The sequence below is a fragment of the Hylobates moloch genome, unplaced genomic scaffold (genome assembly GCF_009828535.3).
Source record: "Hylobates moloch isolate HMO894 unplaced genomic scaffold, HMol_V3 SCAFFOLD_6, whole genome shotgun sequence".
NCBI lineage: Eukaryota > Metazoa > Chordata > Mammalia > Primates > Hylobatidae > Hylobates > Hylobates moloch.
In genome coordinates, this window is record NW_026652281.1 from 103,044,855 (window position 1) to 103,067,323 (window position 22,469).

A 22,469-nucleotide genomic window follows, 5' to 3' on the forward strand; every position below is an offset into this window, starting at 1 on the left:
CTGACCCTGCCCACGGGACTATGTTCAAACTTCTGGCCTTATATTCAAAGCCCTGGGTAACTTGATCCCATGCCTGCCTTTTCTTCTAGACATCCCCCCGTCCATCTGGAATGTGTCCTTCCACAGCAAACTGCCTGCCACTTGGCCCATGCTCTATGCTTTCCTTTTGCACGTGCTGGTCCCTTGCCGACACCACTGCAACCTCCAGGCAGGCCCTTCCCCTACCACCAACCCTCACTGTGCTCTGGCCCAGGCCCCTGCAGGGAGATTGGCGGGCCTGGGCTCAGCCTGCAGCCGAATGTCCGCCAGCTTGCTCCAACCAGGGCAGGAGAGGACTCTCACCCAATAGACAGGTGAGGTCAGCAGGTCCCTTGGCCAGGGCCATCCTCAGCCCTGCTTTGGGGCCTGCCCACTGCGGATCCATGTTCCTGACTACAGCCCATCTGGGGTCCTGGCACTATAGCTCAGTGCCTCACTGCAGCCAGAGCAGAGTCTATCCCAAACACCCCTAACCTAACTGGTCTCAGGCTATTTTTTTTTTTAGTTTTTAAACTTTCCTCTCCTCTCCGGTCCCCTGGCTCTTTAATCTCTTTGGGCCAGGGTAGTGCTGACCCAGAAATCCCCAGGGGTTGCCCAGTCTATGCTACAGCCCGGTGGGAGGCAAGAGGTGGGCAGGGGATAAGGACAGTGGGAAGTGGCACTGACTCCAAGCTTGGGAACCTACGAGGGACATGAGGACCTGGCTATGCCTCGCCAGATCCCTCCCCCCACCATAAGTGAGCACACTGTTGCCTTTGCTCAAGTGCCTGTCCTTGCTGGCAATAGCTTAGGTAGGGCGGTTCCAGGGGCCACGGCCTGGGTGGTAGCCCGTGACCCTCCTGGATGCTGGGGGAGTGGCTGTCCAGGAGCCAGCTGTAACAGGCCAGCGGTGGAGCACCAGCCACTCCTGCTGATTTTATCTGAGCCCGCCACAGGCACTATGGGATGGAGAACCTGTTCCACACAGCCTTGTGCCCAGCATGAGAGCCAGAGAATAAGCAGAAAAGCCCCTGGGATAGGAGCCTGGCATAGCTGCATCCTGTCCCAGCACCTCACATAAATCACCGCCCTACCACTTCCCCCAGCCCCACCCACTGACAGGCCAATCCCCCATGGCTTGCGTGGGGCATTACCTTGTAGAGGGTGTTGCGGATGATCTCGATGTTCATCTCATCAAGGTCCTGCTCTGAAATGCAGTCCTGGAAAAAAGCCGCTGGGGAGGAAACATGGTTTGAGGGGTGGGCAGGTGGCCTAGGCCAGAATCCTGATGTTCAAATACCCTACATGGCACAGAGTGCCCGTGCCACAAGGCCCACAGGGCTGCGTATTGAGGGGTCCCCAGCCTGGGCTGTTGCCTTGGAAGTGGCAGAAGCAATGCTCTGGGCCATGTACACTGACCTGAGCTTCTCCTGCCTCCTTGCTCCTAAAATTGATTTATAAAGAAGGCAGCTAGCCATAACATGATCTAATCACCGCTGGGGCAGACCCAAGCTCAGACCATGCCAAAGACAGGCTTGCATAAGAGGCCGTGACATCCTCCCTTCTGGAGGGGCAGCTGTGGATTCGGGGCCTAACGCCTACTTCTCTACACTCCCCAGGAAGGCCTGGCGCCCACATTTGGAAAACCAGCCTCCTCCTTAGGACAAGTCCAACAGCAGGGTAGGCACAGACCAGTGACCCAGGGGGCCACTGTGGGGTTGGAAAGAGAGGCCAGAGCAGGATAGAGCACCCCCATCCCCCAAGAGGGCCTGCAGACTCACTGGTCTATCTCTTCATTAAAAATGGAGAAACTGAAGAAGCCACAAACAGCCCAGAACCAGCTCAGAGCTGCTGGGAGAGCCTACAGCAGACAAGGTCAGCAGGTAGGGCTCAGGCCTCTCAGCTCAGAACCCAGTGCAGCTTAGAGCCCTGTGGTTCAACCCTGGTGGCTTCTTGGAGATGGTACCCCAGGCCCAGGACTCTGGCTACGAGGACACTTAGTGCCTTCTCCTCAGCCTCCTAAGCAGGCAGGAACTAGTACTGCCTAAGCAGGGCTCTGCAGGAAGCTCTTGATTCCCCTTCCCTGGCTTCTGACATGGACCTTGCATCCTGCTGGACGCTGTCTGACCTGGCCCAGGGGACCTGCTCGGTGGAGGGAAGTGGCGGTGTTTGCTTCGCTCCTTGCCTCACAGGCAGCCACTCTGGCTCTACTCAGGCTCCAGCTCCAGGCCACAGTCTGTCGGAGCTCTCAGGACTCCAAGGGACTTGGGCCTCTCTCTCACTCTTCTCCATGAGCTCAGCCCTCCTCTGCACTCTGGGAAATCAGACTGCTTCACAAAGTGAGACAGTCCCAGTCAGGCCCTGGGTAGCCTGCCTGGCCCAGCAAAAGCAACAGGACAGGAGCAGAAGAGAGGTGAAGTGAGGAGAGAATGGGAGGAGGAAGTTGAAGGGAGACAAAGGTAAGCAGCAGTGGGCAGGTCTCACTTTTTGGCTCAGGGTCACCCCCCAGCGGGTCCACAAACTCCACCCTGCTGCGCTGATGCTGACACCACTGCCCACCTCCCATGACCACCACAGCGGCTCACCAAGAGGCGTGTCCACCAGAATGGCATTGTAGAGCTCAGCAGGTGTCTGAGCAATGTTCACGGCCTCCATCTGCTCGAAGCTGCCTAGTGGGTGGCACTTGGGCACGAGCTCAGCGATGGAGCGCTGGTGCAGCGTGCCCGTGATGAGCAGGATCACGTTGTCGATCATGTAACTGTAACTACAGGGGGCAGGCAATAGCAAGGAGCCCATCAAGGTGGGGGCCGGGAAGTCCTGGCATAGCACCATGCCCTCGCCCCCCTGCACAGGCCATCACCCCTTAACAATGTGTGCTGACTCAAGGGTGCTGCAGATAAGCACCAGTGTCTCCTCTCCCTCCCCATGTTCCTCTCAAGCTTCTGACCACCCCCACTGCCAGAGGCCTAGGACAGACACAGCCCCCCTCAAAGAGGGGGGCAGGGGATTCATGCCCTGTGAGGGATTGAGACACTAGTTAACTACCCCACAGCATGAACAGCATTCTAACAGGACACGGGAACGGGGCATAGGAGGTGAGATATGCAGCCCAGCCCAGGGGGTGAAGAGTGTGAGAGCCTGGGAAATTAAAGGGCTAGGAGAAGAAAACGTGTTCTGGGAAGAGGGAACAGCATGTGCAAAGGCCTGGAGGCACTCACTGAGTGATGGATGCATTGGAAGAACTGGCACGGTCAGGACTAGCAGAGGGAGAGAAAGGCGCAGCAGCCGGCAGCATGGGGCTGCAGCGGGCGGCGGGGGGCAGAGGCTAGGCCTGGAGGGCCCTGGCTTTGTTTTGAGCACTAGGGATCTATGAGCAGGGTGTAAGCAGGGGAATCGCCATCCAGTTAGGGTCACTCTGTCCCCCAGTGGGGACAGAAGAGGAAGAGGCAGAGATAGCGACAGGAGGAAAGGCTGAGGAGTGGAGTGGAGAGAAGCTTCTCCAGGGAAGGCCAGCAAGGAGCCAGTGGGGGTTCTCTGGAGTGAAGGCCCAGGTCAGGCAGACCTGCACAGCCCATGCCAGAGATAGAGAACTGTCCTCTTCTTTTAGGGCCTGAGGCCAGGGCTGGGCATTCACCTAGGACGGCCTGGATAAGACCCAGAGACCTGAACAGGAGGCTGGGTCAGGTCAATCCCAGGCCGAGGCTCCCATCACTCTGCCCTGCAGAAGGCCAGTTCTGTGGGGTACATGGGCAGCAGAGGGGGCTGTGGAGCTGGGGAGGGGTGAGACTGCCCAGTTCAGACTTGGCAAGGGACAAGGCTCTGCCTCCAACCAGCTACAAAGGGGCTGAGGCAGAGTTCTGTGTAGTCACCTGTGTGGGGATGCAGTGAAGGGCAGAAAGCCCCAGTCCACAGTTAGGCTGCAGTAGCCACAGCTATCCTCCAGTCTGTCACCAGAGATGAACTCAGGGTACGGGGGAGCTAAATGAGGCCTAGGGGAAATTCCTCCAAGGTCAGGGTGAGGCACCTATAGGAGGATAAAAGTTGGGGTGGAGGCTGTTCTGAGCTGGGCACTGAGCACGGGTCTTGTCCTAGCTTCTGCGTGGGCCACAGCTAGGCCCCTGCCCTGTGACAGGACCTTGTGCAACTAGTGCTCAGGCTGTCCAGGGAAGACCTTGGTAGGAGGTGTCTTCCCCATACTGAAGAAAGAAAGGAGGGGAGGTGGCAGCCCAGGGCCCAGGCCTCGGCTCAAAGCACTGGCCACTGGGGGAGCTTCCACAGGGCCCTCTAGAAAGGCGGCAGGAGGAAAAGGCCCCAGCTCCTGTCCTGGCCTGACCCCCACTCCCCCTGCTTGCTCTACACTACCCCAGCTCCCACCCAGCCTGGCGCCCTGCAAAGACCTTTGCTCTCCTGGGCCTGGGGCCAGGCAACTGCCCTCTCTCCACCCCCAATCTGGCTGGGTCAGCTACAGGATGTGCACTGAGAAGAGACAGTCCCCTAACTCCCAACCATAACTGAGAGCCTCAAGCAGGGCCCACTTGCAGCTGCAAGCCAAGAGGCCCAAATGGGCAGCCTCCTGCCCCCAACCCCACAGTGCTGGCAGAGTAAGGGACCTCAGAGCTCGCCAGAGCTTTGGGCCATGGTCTGCAGCTCCAGCTTGCATCTTTGTGCGTGGACAGCACACACACCTCCTGCCTATGAGGCCTCCAACATCTCACATACCCCAGAACCCATGCTGCATACGCGCCACCCCGTAATACTCTAACTGCACCCCATCCAGCCCCAGTGTAGCCTTGGTGCTCCCTGAGACAGCCACAAATCCCCTGCCCCCAAGCAGAAGGATGCTTTCTTATGCTCTCACTCCCTTTCAGACGGGAAGAGGGAGAAAAATCACACCCAAGGCCCACCTTATGCAAGTGATCCCACAACCACTAGCATTACCAGCCCCACTGTCAGAGCAGATAAGGCCCAGAGAGGGCCAGCACCAGGCCCTATCACACCACAAAGCAGAGGAGCTCCACGTCCCCATGGCAAGTGTCCACACACCTCCACCCATGGCCAGGGCCCCCTGCCTGGCTCTACATACCTCACCTTGTCTCATTTTCTCAGAGGGATCCCCACCAGTCAATTTCCTCTTTTTCAATCTCCCCCTCCTTGCGCCCCCCACTCAGGGCATCTGTTTATGTGGGGGAAATGCTGAGCCTAGTAAGGGCCACTCACAATCACACCACCCCAGCCCCTTCAAGGCCCTCTTCAAACCCAAGCCAGGCCAATCGTGGGCGATCCTGTGCCAGACCCAGCACTTCCCTTCCCGGGCTGGCTATAAGCTTGTTGCTGCTGCAGCCCTGCTTTTCTCTCCTGCCCAGTGAGGGGCAGAATCCTCTTTTTCAGGAGATGAGAGGCAAGACAGGCCTGGCAGAGATGAGGCTGGCCCAGCAGTCTGCCTTTCTCCCAAGGCTGAGGCCTTCGGCAGGCAGGGAAATCCTCCTCTTCCTCCTTGCCTGGCTTCAGCAGCTGCCTCCCTGCCCCCAGAAAGCCACTCCACCATTCCTCCCCACATTTGGCCTCAATAGGAGGGAATAAGGTTCCAGCTGGTCAGCATCTCCCTCCAGGGGAAGACAGCTGGGGAGTGGAGGGCCAGCTGCCCGCCAGGCCAAAGAGGCCCTTGTGGGGTGGGGGTGGGGCCGTCTGTATTCCTCTGCCCAGAGGTCCTCCCTTGCCCTGTGCCTTCAAAACTCAGCTTGGGCCCACAGACATCTTGGGTTGGAGTTTAGGAAGCCACTTCCTCCAAGAAGCCTTCAGAGTCCCTAGCCAACCCTGCCCCTCTGCTGTGCCCTTTGGTGCCACCTGCTGGAACAATATGGCTTCTCAACCCTGGGGGGCTGGTCTGGTGCTGGTGAGGCAGCCATGATGCCTGGGTAACCCTGCCAGCTTGTCCACTGCAGTCCCCAGCAGGGGCTCTGGTGAGCTGCTAGTGACAGTATCTGTATTCAATCACATCTGGGTCCTGAAGAGCCCTGTGCAGAGTGGAAAGTGAACAGAAATATCACTGTTTCCGAGCTCTGTCCATGGCCTCAGCACACCACCTCTCGAGACTTAGTTTCTCCTCCATATCAAGATGAGTGAGGGCCAGGCATGGTGGCTCACACCAGTAATCCCAGCACTTTGGGAGGCAGAGGTGGGAGGATCTCTTAGCTCAGGAGTTTGAGGCCAGCCTGGGCAACATAGCAAGACCTCATTTCTATTAAAAAATCAAAAAAATTAGCCAGGTGTGGTGGCATGCACTTGTAATCCCAGATACTTGGGAGGCTGAGGCAGGAGGATCACTTGAGCCCAGGAGATCAAGGCTGCAGTGAGCTATGATCATGCCACTGCACTCCAGCCTGGGCAACAGAGCAAGATCCTATCTCAAAAAATAAAATAAATAGAAGATGAGGGCGGGTGCTGTGGCTCACGCCTGTTATCCCAGCACTTTGGGAGGCCAAGGCAGGTGGATCACTTGAAGCCAGGAGTTTGAGACCACCTTGGCCAACATGGTGAAATCCTGTCTCTACTAAAAATACAAAAATTAGCCAGGTGTGGTGGCGCACACCTGTAATCCCAGCTGCTCTGGAGGCTGAGGCAGAAGACTCACTTGAACCTGGGAAGCAGAGCTTGCAGTGAGCCGAGAACATGCCACTACACTCTGGCCTGTGCGACAGAGTGAGACTCCAGCTCAAAAAAAAAAAAAAAAAAAAAAAAAGCATATGAGTGAGGTGTGGCTCCAACAGAGATAGTGAGCTCTAACCTGCTCATAAAAGTCCTGCCTCTCCCCGAGGCCCAATTGGGTCCTTCCACCTGGTCTGAGCCTTCTGGGCCTCACGGAGCTCCTGCATGCTTGACCCCAGGCCCAGGAGAAGAGTGAAAGTGCTGGCACTCCTTCAAGGCAGGAGCCAGGTCTAGCCCAGGACCCCAAAACCACAGCAGGCCTACAGCCCTCAACTGCAGAGTCCTGCCATGGACCCAGAAACAGTGACTGTAGATAGCAAAGACAGGAACTGGGCAGGGGAGTGGGGGCCAGAGGAACCTGATGCCCCTCTGTGACCAAGCAGGGCCCCAAGGTTGGGGTGACAGGTCCTGGAGAAAATCACAGATGTGCTCACAGGCCCATTAGGCATTTGAGGCCACTGTCCTGGGACAAAGCCTCTTTCCAGCTGCCCACTCCAGGCTGGTGGCACTGAGGCCCCTGACACAAGAGAAATAGGGGCCCTCAGATCCCCCAGGTGGTGCAGGTTACCCAAGCCCAGGCTCTGCCAATGGGCACCTGGGCTAGGCCCCCTCCAGGGAGGCTCACTCATTCAAAGACAAAGGCCTTTAAAGCCCACCTGGGACTCCCCAGAGGCCACACTCACTCCTCCCACAAGTCTCTCAGCTTCTCTTCCAGGACCGACTCTCTCAAGGGAAAACATCATGGAATGGCCCAGATCAAAGTCCCCTCCAAGGCCAAAAAACCCTGACAAACACTATCCCAAGTCTCACAGCAAGGTAATGACTGGGCTTGGGCACGGTGACATAACAACATGTTAGTGGCATGAAACTGAGCCAGATCCTCTCAAGAGCACATGACTACAGTCCACTTCAGGGGCCCTATCTCACTCAGGCTGTCGGCCCCATGCCAGAGAGCTGCCTCATGCCAGACAGCTGCCTCTTCTCCAGCCACCTACTCTCTCCAGTGGCCTCTCTATCCCCACCTGATCCTGGAGTCCTCCCAATGCTGTGAAGCCACCTGTGACCCCCAGTTCCATTTGCTAAAGCTGCTCACAGTCCTCTCCAGGCACTGTCTATTCTATCACTGGTGCCATCCCACTGCATCCAGGCATCTCCCTCCCAGCCCCAGGCCTGGCCCAGAGCAGGTACTGGTTATGTGTGTGGCTGAAGGCTGGCCAGGACCTACAAAAGCAGGGGACACTGTCTCTCACACAGAAGGGCAGAGGCAGCCTCAGCCAGCTCCTGCTTTCATCACCTCCTGGCAGAAGCCTGCTCCAGCCAGCCTGGGGCAGCTCCAAAAGCAACTATGAGGCCTTGAGGTATGGAGCTAAGGTGACCTCTGTGATGGTCCCAACCTCTGTCCCCAGCTGGGCCAACTTTGTCTGTGGGCAGTCAGGGCACTGTTCCCTCAGGTCTTCACACCCAGGACAGGTCCTCTCGCTGATGCTTCTACTGCCTGGAGGACTGTACTCTCCTCTCTGAGTACATTCTTCTGGGTTTTCTAGGGTAGCTTCCTCATTCCCAGAGTGGGCGCCATACCTGGAGGCTGTTGTGTGGGGCACAGAGCCAGGTGCACCATGCTCGCTACTCAGGACATGTATAGTTCCCTCAACCTAAAACCCCCCTATTCCAATGCTTCCCTTAAATGCTTTTCCCCTCAGCCAAACTAGCCACCTCCTCGGGGAAGCCAATCATGAGCCCCAGCCTGAGGGAGCTCAGGCCTCTATGGAAGGCTTCACCCCTTCCTGCAACACTCCACACACACACTGGGGATGGCCTGCTGGGGCAGAGTGGAGAAGGAAGAGTGGCCAGAGAGGTAGGAGTTAAGTCAGAGAGGTATCATGGGAGCAAAGAAATAGTTAAGGGGGCTGGGAGGTGGACACCGCATAGTAGTCACGCCTGGAGACCTTGGCAACATGAAGGTCGGGGTGGCTTTAGCCAGGGCCTTGTGGTGGAGTGACGGGACTGTTGAAAGCTCGAGGGATGAGGGGAAATGATGGAACAGACAGTGAATGTAAAAGTTTAGGTCCCACGAGATGATTTTTCATTATTTGAGCTTGCTTAGATACTGAAGAGAAGAATTTGGAAGGGAAGGTGCCTGCACAGACAGGAATGCAAAGGAGTGGCCACTCGGCATCCAGGGAGTAAGGTGAGGGCACTCAGAACATTGGTGGAAGGATCCAAGAGAAAAGGAAGGGCACTTCTGCCATTGGAATGGGGTTCGGGGGTAGGGGGGCAGAAGCAGCACTGGGAGGCATATTGGCTTCTACTGTCTTTGTGAAGAAGGTGGGCCATCTGCCCAAGAGGAGGCTGGGGGCAGGAGAGCAATGGTGTTTAAGACGGGAAGGTGGTCTTTGCAGTGCTGGTGGGGTCTGCAGGGTGCTGAGTAGGTAGAGCCAGAGGCTGCCAGGCAGAAACAAGCTGAGGCTGGCTAAGAGGGTGAACATGCATGCCTGGCAGCAAGGATGACCCCCCTCAAGGCTGGCTTCCCCAGCTTTCCTCCCGGCAGTGGAGGTAGGGGGAGGGCGGCTCCAGGCTGGAGGCTGCTGGGATTCCTCCAGGGCTGGGGGGCTGCCAGCCGGGTGGGACCATGAGTCGGACGGCCAAGAGAGCTGCGGATGTTGGCAGAAAAGTGCTCGAATGATGGACCAGGGAACTTCAGCTGGGGAGGGCGGGAAATGAAGACAGAAGGGGTAGCAGGGGAGGAAGCAAGGCCTAGTGTCCCGCTGAGTCCGGAACCCGTGTCCCACAAGGGACTGAGAGTGGGCTGGAGGGCCTAAAGCCTGTGGGTAGAGAGGGTGCCTGATTCAGCAATTTCAGGGGTGGAGCAGTTCCAGGTGGTGACATGGGCCTGGGCAGCCATCAGTGGGGGTGGCTGAAGTGCAGACCAGAGGAGCAAAGGAGCAGGTCATTGGAGATGACGAGGTCATGGACCAAGCAGACACAGGCCCTGATGGGCTGACACGTGACTGCTGAGCTCCTCCTGAGTAAGGGCAGGAGTGAGTGGCTGGTAGGACTGGAAGCCACAATCACCCATGAATGGAAGGGGTGGGAAGTGGCAGATTCGGACAGCCTGCCACAGGACAGCACTTGGCTGCTTTAAGCACCCTTGGTGCTTGCAGCCAACCTCCAGCTGCGGTTGTGCGGCCTCAGTCACGCTCAGAGCCCTCTCCAGTTTCATGGCCTGGCAGGCTAAGACCAAGACAGGCCAAAGGCTAGCTGCACAGGCAGGTGGGCTAGTGGGCAGTGGGATGGGTGACATCTACCCTCTGACCATGGGCATGGGGTCAGGCCTCCTCTGGCCAGCCTAGCTGGCAAGGCCAGAACATTCACTAGGAAGCTGAAGCAGCCTTGTGCAAACAAGTCTCAGGCTGGGCTCTGGCAACAAATGTACTGCTTCCTGGTATGTCCTCAGCTCTGGCTTTGCAGCAAGGAACACAGAGACCAAGGCCAGGGAATGATCAACAGATGGGGAGCTGCAATGTGACCCCTAATGTGGCACCACAAGAGACACCCCATTACCAGCCTCCTGCCCCAGTAGGTCCATGTTGGCATACCTTGATGGAGGCCAGGGCAGCAAGAAGGCTCTCAGGAAAGGAGGCCTGTGGCCAGGAGAGGGCTTGCTTCCTAGCTTGGGCATGTTCCCTGGCCCTTCAGGTGTCCCAGCCTGTGACTCCTGCCTGAGAATGCAGCCCTTTGGCTGCAGCACTTCCTTGAGCAAGTGGATCCTGGGCAAGTGGCTCCTAACTGCAGGGGGTAAGAATCAGGTCAGGCAGCAGGCATCTAACTCTGTCTCTGTAGGGACAAGTGGGGCAGGTGTGCCAGGTCCCAAGGAGGAGAGTGGGGGCACCATAATCAAGGAATGGTAAAAGTTAGTCAATACCCAGAGAGTTCAGGGAAATGCTTCACCATACTGCACACTCACACTCTGCCAATGCAGGGTACTCTCCTAGATGCTAGCCACCAAGCATGCCTCTGCTCACTACCCCTGTGGGGCCACCACCTAGGCTGGGGCTATTTCTTTGTCCACCAGGACTTGGCTCATGGCTCTTGGGACATCCCTGCAAAGGGACCCTCTCTACCTCCCTGTGCAGTCCAGGTGCCCTCCCTGAGCCTGCAGATCCCAAGGTCCTTTCCTCTACTCAGCTTCTCCAGGAGCTTGATGAAGGCAGAGCTGTGCCCAAGGGTCAGACAATGAAGAAGCTGGGGCAGCCAAGGGTCATAAGAATGGGGGCCTGCCCACCTGAGTTCCTGAGGGCTTGCGTCAGAACTGAGAAAGGCAGCTAGACGTTCAGCCTGCTCCCTAACTCTACTCCAACCCAATCTCCCTGAGACCCAGGGCCATGGTCAGAGCAGATAGAGAATGGGCCTATCCTAAGACCTTGGCCTTTCAGAGCTCTGTCCATCCCCTGACACCTGAACCCTGGCATGGGGATTGGGGCCTGGTGAGTGTTCTGTTTGGGTGCTGTAGGGTAAGAAAAAGGGCTCCCACCTTCCCAGGTTTCCCTGCCCCAGTCTATGTGACTGAGGGAAGAGGCTTCATCCAGCACTACTGCGTGGGACACTCTTGCCTGCTCACCATATCTTCAGCCAGTAGTGAACGTGCTGGTGACCCCATTTTATAGGTGGTGGCCTGGAAGTCCAGGGTTGTTGAATGACCACGCACACAGTCAGGGAGGACTCTGAAGGTAGGGCCTTGTGACAGCTGGCCTGACAGAGCTGCCATCAGCTCTGACAGCTGACACAGGCACGAAGGCAACTAGCCTAAGCCACACTGGGGCCAGCTTCTGCAGGGGTAGCTATCCTGCCCAGGTGAGAGGAGAAGGCGGTACAAGGCACACTCACGTAATGAAGTCTAGGAAGCTGGCGAGTGGCTCATAGGCATGGTTCCTCATGTGGCGGAACTCCACCACCATCTTCTCCTTGAGCCGGTCATCGATGACTGACACCGTCAGAGGTGATGCCTCGTTGGCCAGGAAGTTACCATAATCAGTGCTCTGCAGATGCAGTTTCAAGTCTGAAACCCAAGGGCAGGGGGTAAGGGCTAGCCTTGCTGGGCCTCCCCAAGGGTCCCAAGTCCCCATCCCCACCCCAACTCAGCCCCAGCTCTCCCCTGCAGTTGTGTCCCGCTACTACCCTGACCTCCATCTCCCTGTTGGCTCAGGGCCTACCACAGGGCAATCAGCTAAGGCCCTGGAGATGCACCAGATCTTTGGGCCACAATCCAGCACATGGAGCCCCAAAGTTCGAGCATAAGAGGAATAGTTCCTCCCCAAGATGACAAGACAGCCTGGGAAACTCCAAGGTCCAATCCACAACCCACAGCCTTTGAAGCCCTTCTGTATGTTAAGCTGTAGGCTGGCCCTAACCTAGAGCAGGGTAAGTCATGAGCCCTGCACTCCAGGGCCTCAGGGTCAGAGGGGCAAGCCAACACACCCCGAGGCACATGAAATACAGGACATGCCTGAAGCTGTGGGAGTGGAGAGGGCACCAAAGATCAGACTGAGAAGATGAGAAGGCCACAAAAGGCTGGGCCACAGCAAAGGGCAGGGGCAAGAAAGTACAAAGGAAACAGCCAGGAGGATGGTGTGAGTGACAAGCGTCCTGCAGGGCAAATGAGTGGCATGCGGGGGAGGTGAGGCTGGCAGGAAAGACTGAGCGTCCCTTTAGAGTGGCTGGAGACAGGCAGACCAATCCTGAGGGTTTTCCTGAGCATTCAGAGACGGGGTGAGGGAAAAGGAAGGAGAGGCAGAGTAGAAGGGCCCGGGGGAAGCAGGCCAGGGGAGAGGCAGTGGGATCCCGATGAGAACCTAACAACAGTCTCCCAGAGTGTTTTGTTTGTTTGTTTGTTTGTTTGTTTTTAAGAGATGGCATCTTGCTATGTTCCCAGGCTGAACTTGAACTCCTAGGCTCAAGTGGTCCTCTGGCCTCAGCCTCCCAAGTGGCTGGGACTACAGGCATGTGCCAGCCAGAATGATCTTTTTAAAACACAAGGCAGACCATGCCATTCATTGGCCTTAAACTCTCCCCTACTCCTACTTCACTCAGAAAGAGAGTCCCTTCCGGACCCCTCATGTGATGGTCCCACCGTCCCCGCTTTACCTCTCTGACAGGTCCTGCCATTCCCCCATGCTCACTATCCCCAGCCACGTCCCCACCTCAGGGCCCTTCCTTGTCCCCTGGCCTGAAAGTGGAGCTGTCTCCCTCCCTTCCTTCACATCTTTCCTCACACGCCCCCTCTTCAGAGGCTTCTCCAGCAGCCCATCACTGTCCCTTGTGTTATTCTTCTTAGTAGTACTTATCCCACCTGATACAGGACACAGAAGCTCCCTGGAGACAGTACCAAGGACAATGGCTGAGAAGAGACCCAGGCACATGTTGGCGGAGGCTGGCTTGGAAGACTACATGCCTCTCCGTCCCCTGGGGAGGCTGCCCAGGGGATCAAAGGCGGAGCTGCACTTGGGACCACCTCCACATGCTGTCCTGGCCACGGCCTCCCCAGGTGTCTTTGAGGCTCAGGAGACCATGCTAGCCTGGGTTGTTTAGAGAGGAAGGGAAGTGGGGCATATAAACCCTCTACAAGCTTAGGGGACCCCTGTGATGCCCCTCCTGCTGTACTCCATCAGGAGAAGACAGCCCCAACCTGGAGTCAGGCGTGCTAAAGGAGAGATGGAATATAGCACGTTGGAGATAGGGGTATGCACAGGTCTCTGGAATGGACGCCTTCCACCTGCATCTCTGGGGGGCTGGTGGCAGGCCACACTCATGACCTCTGTGGCTCCTGGGCACTCACGGAGTGAACTTCAACCTCCTGAGGCCTGCAGGAGACACCTGCTGCCTTCACCATTACTCTGCAATTGACCACTACTTTTCTCCTATGGCCACTCAAAAGGGCATAGAAAAGATAGCCAGGCAAGGCAGGCAGAAGCCACCAGCCCCTGTTCTGCTCTGTGAACCCCAATGCCTTTTTGCCTGGGGGATGTGCACTCTCTTACATCCTTACCCCAGGCCATCTGCAATGAGCCCTTGCCCTGGGATCTCTTCTCACATCCTCACCACGTCTAACCAAGCCCCAGCTACTCCTAGAATAAGGCATGGGTGAGAAAAGATGCTTTGCTCAGTAAACTTGGGTGGTTGCAGTATTTCATTACCCATTTGGTTGTTAACTGTTCTTAACTGTAATTGATGGTCATTGCTGAAATAATATATTGCCTGTATTTCTACCTCTAGAAGTGGGTTTCATGTGCTAGATTTTAATATCCTTGAGCTTGGGCAAGTGTGCAAGCCTTTTTTTTTTTTTTTTTTTTTTTTTTCTGAGATGGAATCTTGCTCTGTTGCCCAGGCTGGAGTGCAGTGGCACGATCTCGGCTCACTGCAACCTCTGCCTCCTGGGTTTAAAGGATTCTCCTGCCTCAGCCTCCCGAATAGCTGAGACTACAGGTGCATGCCACCATGCCTGGCTAATATTTTTTTATTTTTAGTAGAGACGGGGTTTCACTATGTTGGCCAGGCTGGTCTCGAACTCCTGACCTCGTAATCCACCTGCCTCAGCCTCCCAAAGTGCTGCGATTACAGGCATAAGCCATGTGTGCAAGTCTTTTTAAGAGAAACATGATTTGTACAAAACTGAGATTGTTAATGCCCCTGATGTGGTTTTTGTGGATGTGAAATGGTGAGAATATTAACTGGTTCCTCTTACTGTGGTATTAAAATGAAGCCTTCTTAATTTATCAAAGTCATGTTCATGCTCTGATTTTATATACTTGGGGTTCTGGCCCAGGCCTAGCAAGTGCTGAAATCTCCACTAGGGGAAGCTGCAGAGCAGATGGCAGCTGGGAGCCAGGACTGGAATACAGTTCTCTGGGTCAGACCCAGGCACTGGTGAGGCAGCTGCCAGACCAAACCTGTCTGCTTATTCACACAGCCACTGCAGCCAGCCAAGAGCCCTTCTCAGGCCAGGAGACTTCTTCCTTTTCAGCTATAGCCTGGGCCTAGAAGCCAGGCCAGATGTACAGGGTGAGCTCCAGGGAAAAACTCAGTCCTTTGGGTGGTGGCACTCCTGCCAGTGACTCCACTATTCCCTGGGACTGGGAGTCTGGACCCTGGTCTGGCCTCCTGATCCCTCCCCTCCAAAGCACCAGGGGCTGGGCCTCACCCGGGCATCTGTGTACACACTGCTCTTCCAGGCCCTGGCACAAGCTGCTGGGAGGCTTCCCCGAGTGAGCTGTCACCTCCCACTCAGGATCCTCATGAGCTCTCAAGCAGCATGAAACTTCCTCTGCTCCAGCCTCCCACTTTGCTCCGCATGGCTTCTCTCCCTAGCTCAGCAACTTCCCCACTGCCAAGCACCTTTCCCCTCCCTAGGCCTCCATGACTCTCTATCCAACACCTGGCACTGGTCAGGGGGGAGTCCCCTCATCCCAACATGAAGCAGGCAACCCAGATCTACTCTAACTGGAAACACATGGGCTGTACGGTGTTCTCAGCCATGCCAGGAGCAACCTGTGTGCTGGACCTCTCAACCATGCCCATTTCAGCCTCAGGAACAGAAATCAGACAGAACATGAAACCTGTCCAGAGTCCCAAAGTTGGGGCGTAGAGGGGCTGGGATGTGGAGCAGGCCTGGGGGATTCTATCTGTCCCCAGATCTGGTCTCCTCCTCTCCTCCCCACTCTGCACCTCCTTTACCGCTCTATTCCCCAGCCCTTGACGCAGGACAGGCTTTTCAGATACAGACTCAGCTGTCCAGACAGATTTCAGTCCCAGATGAGCTGGCAGGTGGTGGCAGAGGGGTGAGAGAAGCCAGGGCATGCTTTCTTCCCCTCCTCAGAGGCAGCCTGGACACTCACTGCTCACCTGACAGGCATGGACCATCAGCACTGTCACTGGACTGTCATCACTCAGGGACAAGTCCCTCTGGCATCCCTTGTGGCACCATCCATTCCTAGAGAAGTCAGGAATGTGTGCATGTGAATGAGGGGGCAAAGCCAAACAGCGGGCTCTCTTCTGCAGGCCCCCCACTCCTGGGCTCAGCACGGGCCTCCAAGCAAACACCCCTGTGCCTTGGCTGCTGCATTCTGCTGACGCTGCATCTGGGGAAGCCACAGCTCCAAGCACTGCTGGAACGCAGGCGGCTGGGTGGTTTCTGCTGGCGTTTGTCAGATCAGAGCAAACCCGGGAGACTCTACTGAGAATCCTGCCCAAGGCCTGAGGAGTCTTCCTTACCAGGAAACTTATTTTTTAAAAGCCCCCAGGGACGATGTCAAAGGGCTGTTCCAGACCACTTTCCCTGGCCAAACCCCACATCTCCCTGTGACCCAGGGAAGGGGGACAGCCTGCCAGCCAAGAAGGCGACTTAGAGGAGGAGGCCTGCTGAACCCTCAGCTCACCCATGAGGAGACCACACAGGGCTTCTAAACCAGCTCTGGCCCTATTGGAGAAACCTAGCTCCCAGACCCAGTGGCTGGCAGCCCCAAGCCCTAATTCAGTACTGGTCAGGCCTAGGACAAGGCTGGTTGGGATGCTCCCTCCTCCCCAGCTTCCTGCTCTCTGAGGGATGCGGAGGAGGGGATGTGCCTGGGAGGGGACGTGACTGGGAGCAGGATCTAAGCACAGAAGGAGAGGCCTGGAACTTGTTGAGCGCTTTGTGGGAGACCTGGCCACCCAGCCCTGGCCCAGCCTCTGAGGGCAGCCAAGGACGGCAGGGGCTCTGGGAAGCCAGGGGCTAGTTCTGCTCTGGGCCTTGGGCTCAGCAGCCTGACAGCCTCAGTGATGGCCACTGAGAGGCCCAGACGTGCCTGGCCGAGGCATGAGCAAGCAGTGTTCTGGCTAGCACAGACTCGGGGGACTGCTCTGGTCTACCCACAAGCCCAGCTGTCTACCCCAAATCCTCCCATCCATGGCCCAACACCAGGAATGTCTGGCCAGCTTGGGATCTCTCACAGTAAAAGACTTCCTTGAAGGCTGATTTCTCATGTTCAAGAAGATGCTGCTGCTCTCAGGAAGTTCTCTCTGCTGTCTGACCTAAACACCAACTCAGAAGCAGCAGACCAACTTGGTCTCCCAGTGTCTCCAGCCTTCCCTCAGGCCTAGGCTTGCTCCTCAGTCTGTACCCCAAGACCTTCCCACACCTCCTCTGCTTCCCACATTCTTGTCCCTATGTTCAGATGACTCTCCCCCCAACTCCATCTCCTGGCACTACCCAGGCCTTCTGCCCCACATCTTGGCTCCCTACTCCCAAGACCACTCTCCACACCATCACCAGAATGAAGTCCTCCAAATTGAACGGTTCGCTGTCACCTTCACCCAGCAGTCCATGTGGCCCTGAAGCTGGAGTTCTGCCTCTCCCCCACAGCCTGTGAGGCCCCGTGCCCTCAGCCCTAGCATTACCTCAGCCCTTGACTGGTCTAACAGTGCTACTTGCTGGCCGGAGTGACCTTCCTGTGATCTCTGCTCCAGCAAGTGCTCTAGGGAAGTCCACAGACTGCCGGAAAGAGAAGCCCTTGAAGTGCAGGAAATAGTGCTGCTTTCTCAGGCCCACAGAGAGGCTGGGTTGGGAAGACACACCCCCAGCCTGGAAGTGAGAGTCCCTGCCCTCCCGCTCCACAGGCCAGCCCTGTCCACCCTGAGGTTGCCTGCGTCAAGGACCATTGCCCTGGCTCCAGCAGGAGCAGCTGAGGTCTTTGAAGAGGCCTGGGAAGGCTGCAGCCCAAGACCCACCTGGCATGGCTGCCCCTCTCAGGGGTCGCCAGGCTGCACCAGACTCAGGCTGGCCACACTGGGCCCCAGCTGGCACCCCTATCACCCTAGCCCTTGATTAGTAGGAGGGCATGGGACACTCAGCCTGCCCAGTGCTTTCTGCTCTCTGTGTGACAAAGTATGGGCTTGGCAGCCAACCCCAGACAGGCCTTGAGAGGTGGCAGCTGGGCAGCCCAGCCCCCGCCCACTTCCTGAAACTTTTCCCAGATCCTGCCAACTCAGAAGGGGATCTTTCAGCCTCTCCAGGGCTCCTAGGGTCAGATGGCACACGGCCTTTTCAGCCCCCAGGCCTCTGCAGTTCCTCCCCAAGGGCTACAGGGAGGCAGAAAGGAGGGTCCTGGCCCATGCCAGAAGGTTGGTCCCACATGCCCCAGGGCCCAGTAGGCATGGAGGCAGCCTCTGGCCAGCATACTAGGCGGGGCAGCCCCGCTCGAGGCTCCCCCGTGGCCTCATGGCCAGCCCATGGAGGGGTCTTGCTGGCCAGCTGGCCACAGCAGAGTGTGAGAGGACAAAGTGTTTCCAGACTTTACTTCTGCTTTTCCAGAGGTCACTCAGTGAGGCTCTCCTGGGGAGCTCAGGGGTTTTCAGGAATTGAGGCCCACTGAATGGAACCAGATGTGAGAACATGCTCCCTAGACTCTGGTGTGCCCACAATGCCATTCTCTGCAAGGGTGACAGAGCCTTGGAGCCTGTTCTACCACTCCCCTGGGCCTGGCTGAGAAGTCTGCTTTGAAGGGACTGGACCTGGGCTCTACCTCCAATGCTACAATTTCTACTGGCTCAAAGTAGGAAAACTCAGACAGATGGACCGATGTGGACAGATGGCCAGGCTGGTGGCCCAACAAAGCGAGAGCTGCCCTGCCCCTCCTCGGTGAATGTGCTGCGCCTGACCTCCTCCCTAGGCTCAGGGGTGGGAGGAGACCTTTTTTTACATATCAGCTCCAAAGCAGATGTGTGCACTGGCTGGCTGGATCTGCAAGGTCAGAGCACCACATCTGGAACTCTCAGTGTGGGAGCCACAGCATGGAAGCCATTAACCCTGGGTTTACCTGGGGCCTGCAGCACAGTATGAGTGTCCTCTTCAGCCCCCAGGCCTCTGCCAGGGCCCTTCGCAGGCTCTCTGCAAACCTCACATAACACCAATTGACTAAGTAACCCCAAGTTCCAACACTTCCTATCAAATGCCAGCTTTCCTCCCTCCCCCAATGCCATCTGCCATTCCCCATCCAGAGCCTTGGCACTACCACCCTCAACTGGGGTATCCATGGCACCTTTCCCTGGCCAGTGCAGGCCCACCCATCACCCATCAGCTGATCTATCCCACAGCCCCAGCCCCCTCTGCAGATCCATTTTGCCAGATCACTGGCTTCAAGACATCATTCCTTAGGCAGCTGAGTGGGACAGGGGAGAAAGAATCTGGGCTTCAGAGCCACAAGGACCTGGGTTCAAATCCTGTCTACAAACTGGCCCTAAAATACTTGTGGAATCTCTCCGGAACCAGGCCCCTGGCCAGTCACCGGGTTAACAGGTTCTGCAGTGCCAGCCTCCCAGGGCACTGCATGGACACTGAGCAAAGGCAGTGGTTTACAGAGAGCTAAGCACAGCATACCACAGTCCATTTCTCCTGGCAGACACCATAAGCCCAGCAGGGTGTAGCCTTGACTCCAGGCTGTTGCTTAGGCTGTCCTACTAAGTCCTGTACAGAAGGTACCTGTTCCTCTTCTCCATGGTCTGTCCCAACCCTTTCCCAGGCCTCTAGCATGTCCTCCTCCCTGTCATAAAGCCTGCAGGGGACCTTGTGCAGCATGAACATGCTAACACTCTGCTATCTCCTGGGGAAAGAGAAACAGGGCTGGCTCAAGAGCCGGGGCTCCTGTCCCCAAACCTACATCTCACCTATCAGCAAGATCATAGAGAGCTCTGAGCAGCCCCAGCAACCTGGATAGACAGAGGCAAGGACAGAACTCTGCACCACCCACCACACCCTGAGTTGCCCTGAGGGTCTCAGGAGCAGGCAGGGGTAGTATAGCCAAGGGCAGCTCTTGCTTCATGGGAAACTTCTGGGCTGGCAGGCCAGCAGTCCTGGGAAGAACCTGGAGTCTCCTGCTGGCACGGTCACATGCAAGTTACTAGGTTTCAGGTGGCTGAGGCAGAGCTCCTGCAGGGAAAAGACAGTAAGTTCTCCTTCTTCGGTCCCTGGACCCACATTTTGTTTCATGCTAGAGGTTTTTCAGTGAGGTGAGGCACTCACAGTAGGGGAATGGGGCCGATCTGCAGAGATGGTCCAGCTGACACCAGGGGCCAGTGGCACCAACCACCAGCAACATCAGACACAGGGATCAAATGGGAGAGTCACCTCCCAAGTCCAGGAAGCAAAAGGATGTCTGCCCTGGGTTCATCACCCCACTCCCTGCTCTGGGACAGGTGGCAGGTGGTGGCAGAGACACATTTAATTACCCTCATACTCTCAGGAACACCTTGTCCCTGCGGCTGGGAGGATGAAAGCATTTCTCACATCCTAGGAGGAAGTCAACTCATTTGACAGTCAGGAGGGTGCCAGGCAGGCGACAGTCCCATGTGCCAAAGGGAGGGGCAGAACTGGTTACTGCTGCACCCAGGGCAAGTTCCAAGAAGCTCTCCTCTGACTGAGTGGAGATCCGCCTGGACAGCCCGTCACCAGGCCGTCCCCACCCAGGCCCGAAGGCTCCATGGGACTGGCATGTCCCAGGAGACACAGGGCTTGCAGAGCAGCTTTCCTATGTTCCCTGGCCACAGCCCAGCCTGAGAATCAGACAACCCAGCCTCACCCTGGCAGGTGGGGGCCGCACTCTCCTCTGTCAATGCCCTGCACTTTGACCGAAGCAAGCTCTTTCTTCTCCAGGTTTGCCACCACGGTTATAGAACCTGCAGGTTGGGGTGGATCTGGAGCTGTGAAGAGCTTCTTTTCATTTTCCCAAAGATGTGAGTTTGCCTGGGCATGAGTAAGAGGTAAAGTGGTCTGGCCTGGCCAGATGCCAGGTAGCCCAAGGAAGGCCAGTTATGGCAATGTGCTGTGCTCAAAAGCTGGCCGAGGCTGGGCACGGTGGCTCACACCTATAATCCCAGCATTTTGGGAGACCAAGGTGGGGGAATCACTTGACCCCAGGGAGTTTGAGACCAGCCTGGGCAACATAGTGAGACCTAGTCTCCACAAAAAATAAAACAAAATGAGCCCAGCGTGGTGGTACGTGCCTGTAGTCTCAGCTACCTGGGAGGCTTGAGTCTGGGAAGTTGAGGCTGCAATGAGCCAAGATCATGCCACTGCACTCCAGCCTGTGCAACAGAGGGAGACTGTCTCAAAAAAAAAAAAAAAAAAACCTGGCCCATGCCCATGTCTAGCTTCTGGGTCTGCTGGCCTGCATCACGTGAGCAATCCTGTCAGCTCTTGATGCTGGGCTCCTGTTCCACATGCACAGCCATCTTAGGAAGGACATGAAGGAAAGTTGGGGCTCACTCAGGTAGAGGTGGAGGGGATTTCTAGGGCTCCCTAGAGGTGGCTGTTCTCAGTGAGAATAAGCAGGTCAGGCTGGATCCTGGCTGGAGCATCCTGCCAGTTCCATGGTGCCTAGAGCCAGCCCAAAGGAGAAAAGTAGGAAATACTCATTTTGCTTTGACCTAGGCCCTGTGTTTGGGATCGTGGGATCAAACCTCATCTGGGGCTGTGAGCTCATGCACTATCAGCATAAAGTCCCATTCCCTGCGGCTCATGGAAACTGGACAGAGGCTGGGCGTGGTGGCTCATGCCTGTAATCCCAGCACTTTGAGAGGCTGAGGTGGGAGGATCACTTGAGCCCAGAAGCTCAAGACCAGCCTGAGCAATACAGAGAGACTCTGTCTCTACAAAAAATACAAAAATTAGCCAGGTGTGGTAGCACGTGCCTGTGGTCCCCACTACTCGAAAGGCTAAGGCAAGAGGATCACTTGAGCCCAGGAGGTCAAGACTGCAGTGTTCGTGCCACTGCCCTCCAGCCTAGGTGATAGAATGAGACCCTTTCAAGAAAGAAACAAAGAAAGAAAAAAGAAAGAGGGAGGGAGGGAAGAAGGAGGGGGAAAAAAAAAGAAAGAAAAAGAAAAGAGAAGAAAAAAGAAACTGGACAGAGCAGCCCAAGCCAGAGGTAGAGTTAATCCATCCCATACCTTTCCTTGGCAGAGCCAAGAGGCTTGGTCCAGGCAAGAAGATGGCAGAAGCAGTAACTATACAACCTGGTCCAGTACAGCACCCCCAGGACCCCACCCACCCTGCCTTTCAGCCCTCCCCTCAGCGGCCCTGCTCAAGGGCCTTGTGGGACAGGTGTGGGGGCAACAGTAACATGCCAGAGTGAGCCGGTGCTGTGGACCTGGGCTGGCCCCTGGGAGGGACGTGGTCACCTGCTGGACCACACAGTGAAAGCTAGGTCCAAATGACTGAAGCCACTGGGGGAGGTGAGAGGCATGGAGCCTGGGCAGATACTGAAGGGTGACATTCCAGGACCCTGTGCTACCCCAGGCCTTGTGATGTGGTATGTAGTTTGAAGCTTAAAGGGTTGGGGGCACGGGAAAACAGGCAGAGCTGAACCCATGACCTGGCAGCCTCAGGGCCCTGTGTGCTACATCATGGATTGCAGCTCATCTGTATTCATCAGCTCCCAACCCTTCAAGTTCCAAGCTAGATCCCATGTGGCAAGGCCTGAGGGAAAGACAAGGGCCCCAGAAGCAGGGTCCTTTTTGCGCAACTACCCCTTCCTGAGTTGAGGGCCAGTTCACAGAGATATAGTCCAGGCATCCTTGAGTGAACAAATGAAAGAATAGATAAAGGGGGAAAAAAATCAAAGAACATAGAGTGATTGGACAGGAACTGCCAAGACAGGTGTCAGGAGACCATAATTACGCCCTTGGGCCTTACCTTGGACCCAGCTTCCCAGATGAAGAGA

The 22,469-nt window shown here is 56.4% G+C and overlaps 1 protein-coding gene across 1 annotated transcript in view; it reads right to left on the minus strand.

Annotated features, from left to right (window-relative positions):
- Positions 1-22,469, minus strand: part of ATP6V0D1 (ATPase H+ transporting V0 subunit d1) — a 43,145-nt gene that overhangs the window by 4,031 nt on the left and 16,645 nt on the right. Inside the window, exons 2-4 of the mRNA XM_032157657.2 lie at positions 11,608-11,779; positions 2,604-2,782; positions 1,173-1,252 (exon numbers count right to left, since the gene is read on the minus strand). Coding sequence (XP_032013548.1) covers positions 1,173-1,252; positions 2,604-2,782; positions 11,608-11,779 — 431 coding nt within the window. The remainder of the gene's footprint in view (positions 1-1,172; positions 1,253-2,603; positions 2,783-11,607; positions 11,780-22,469) is intronic.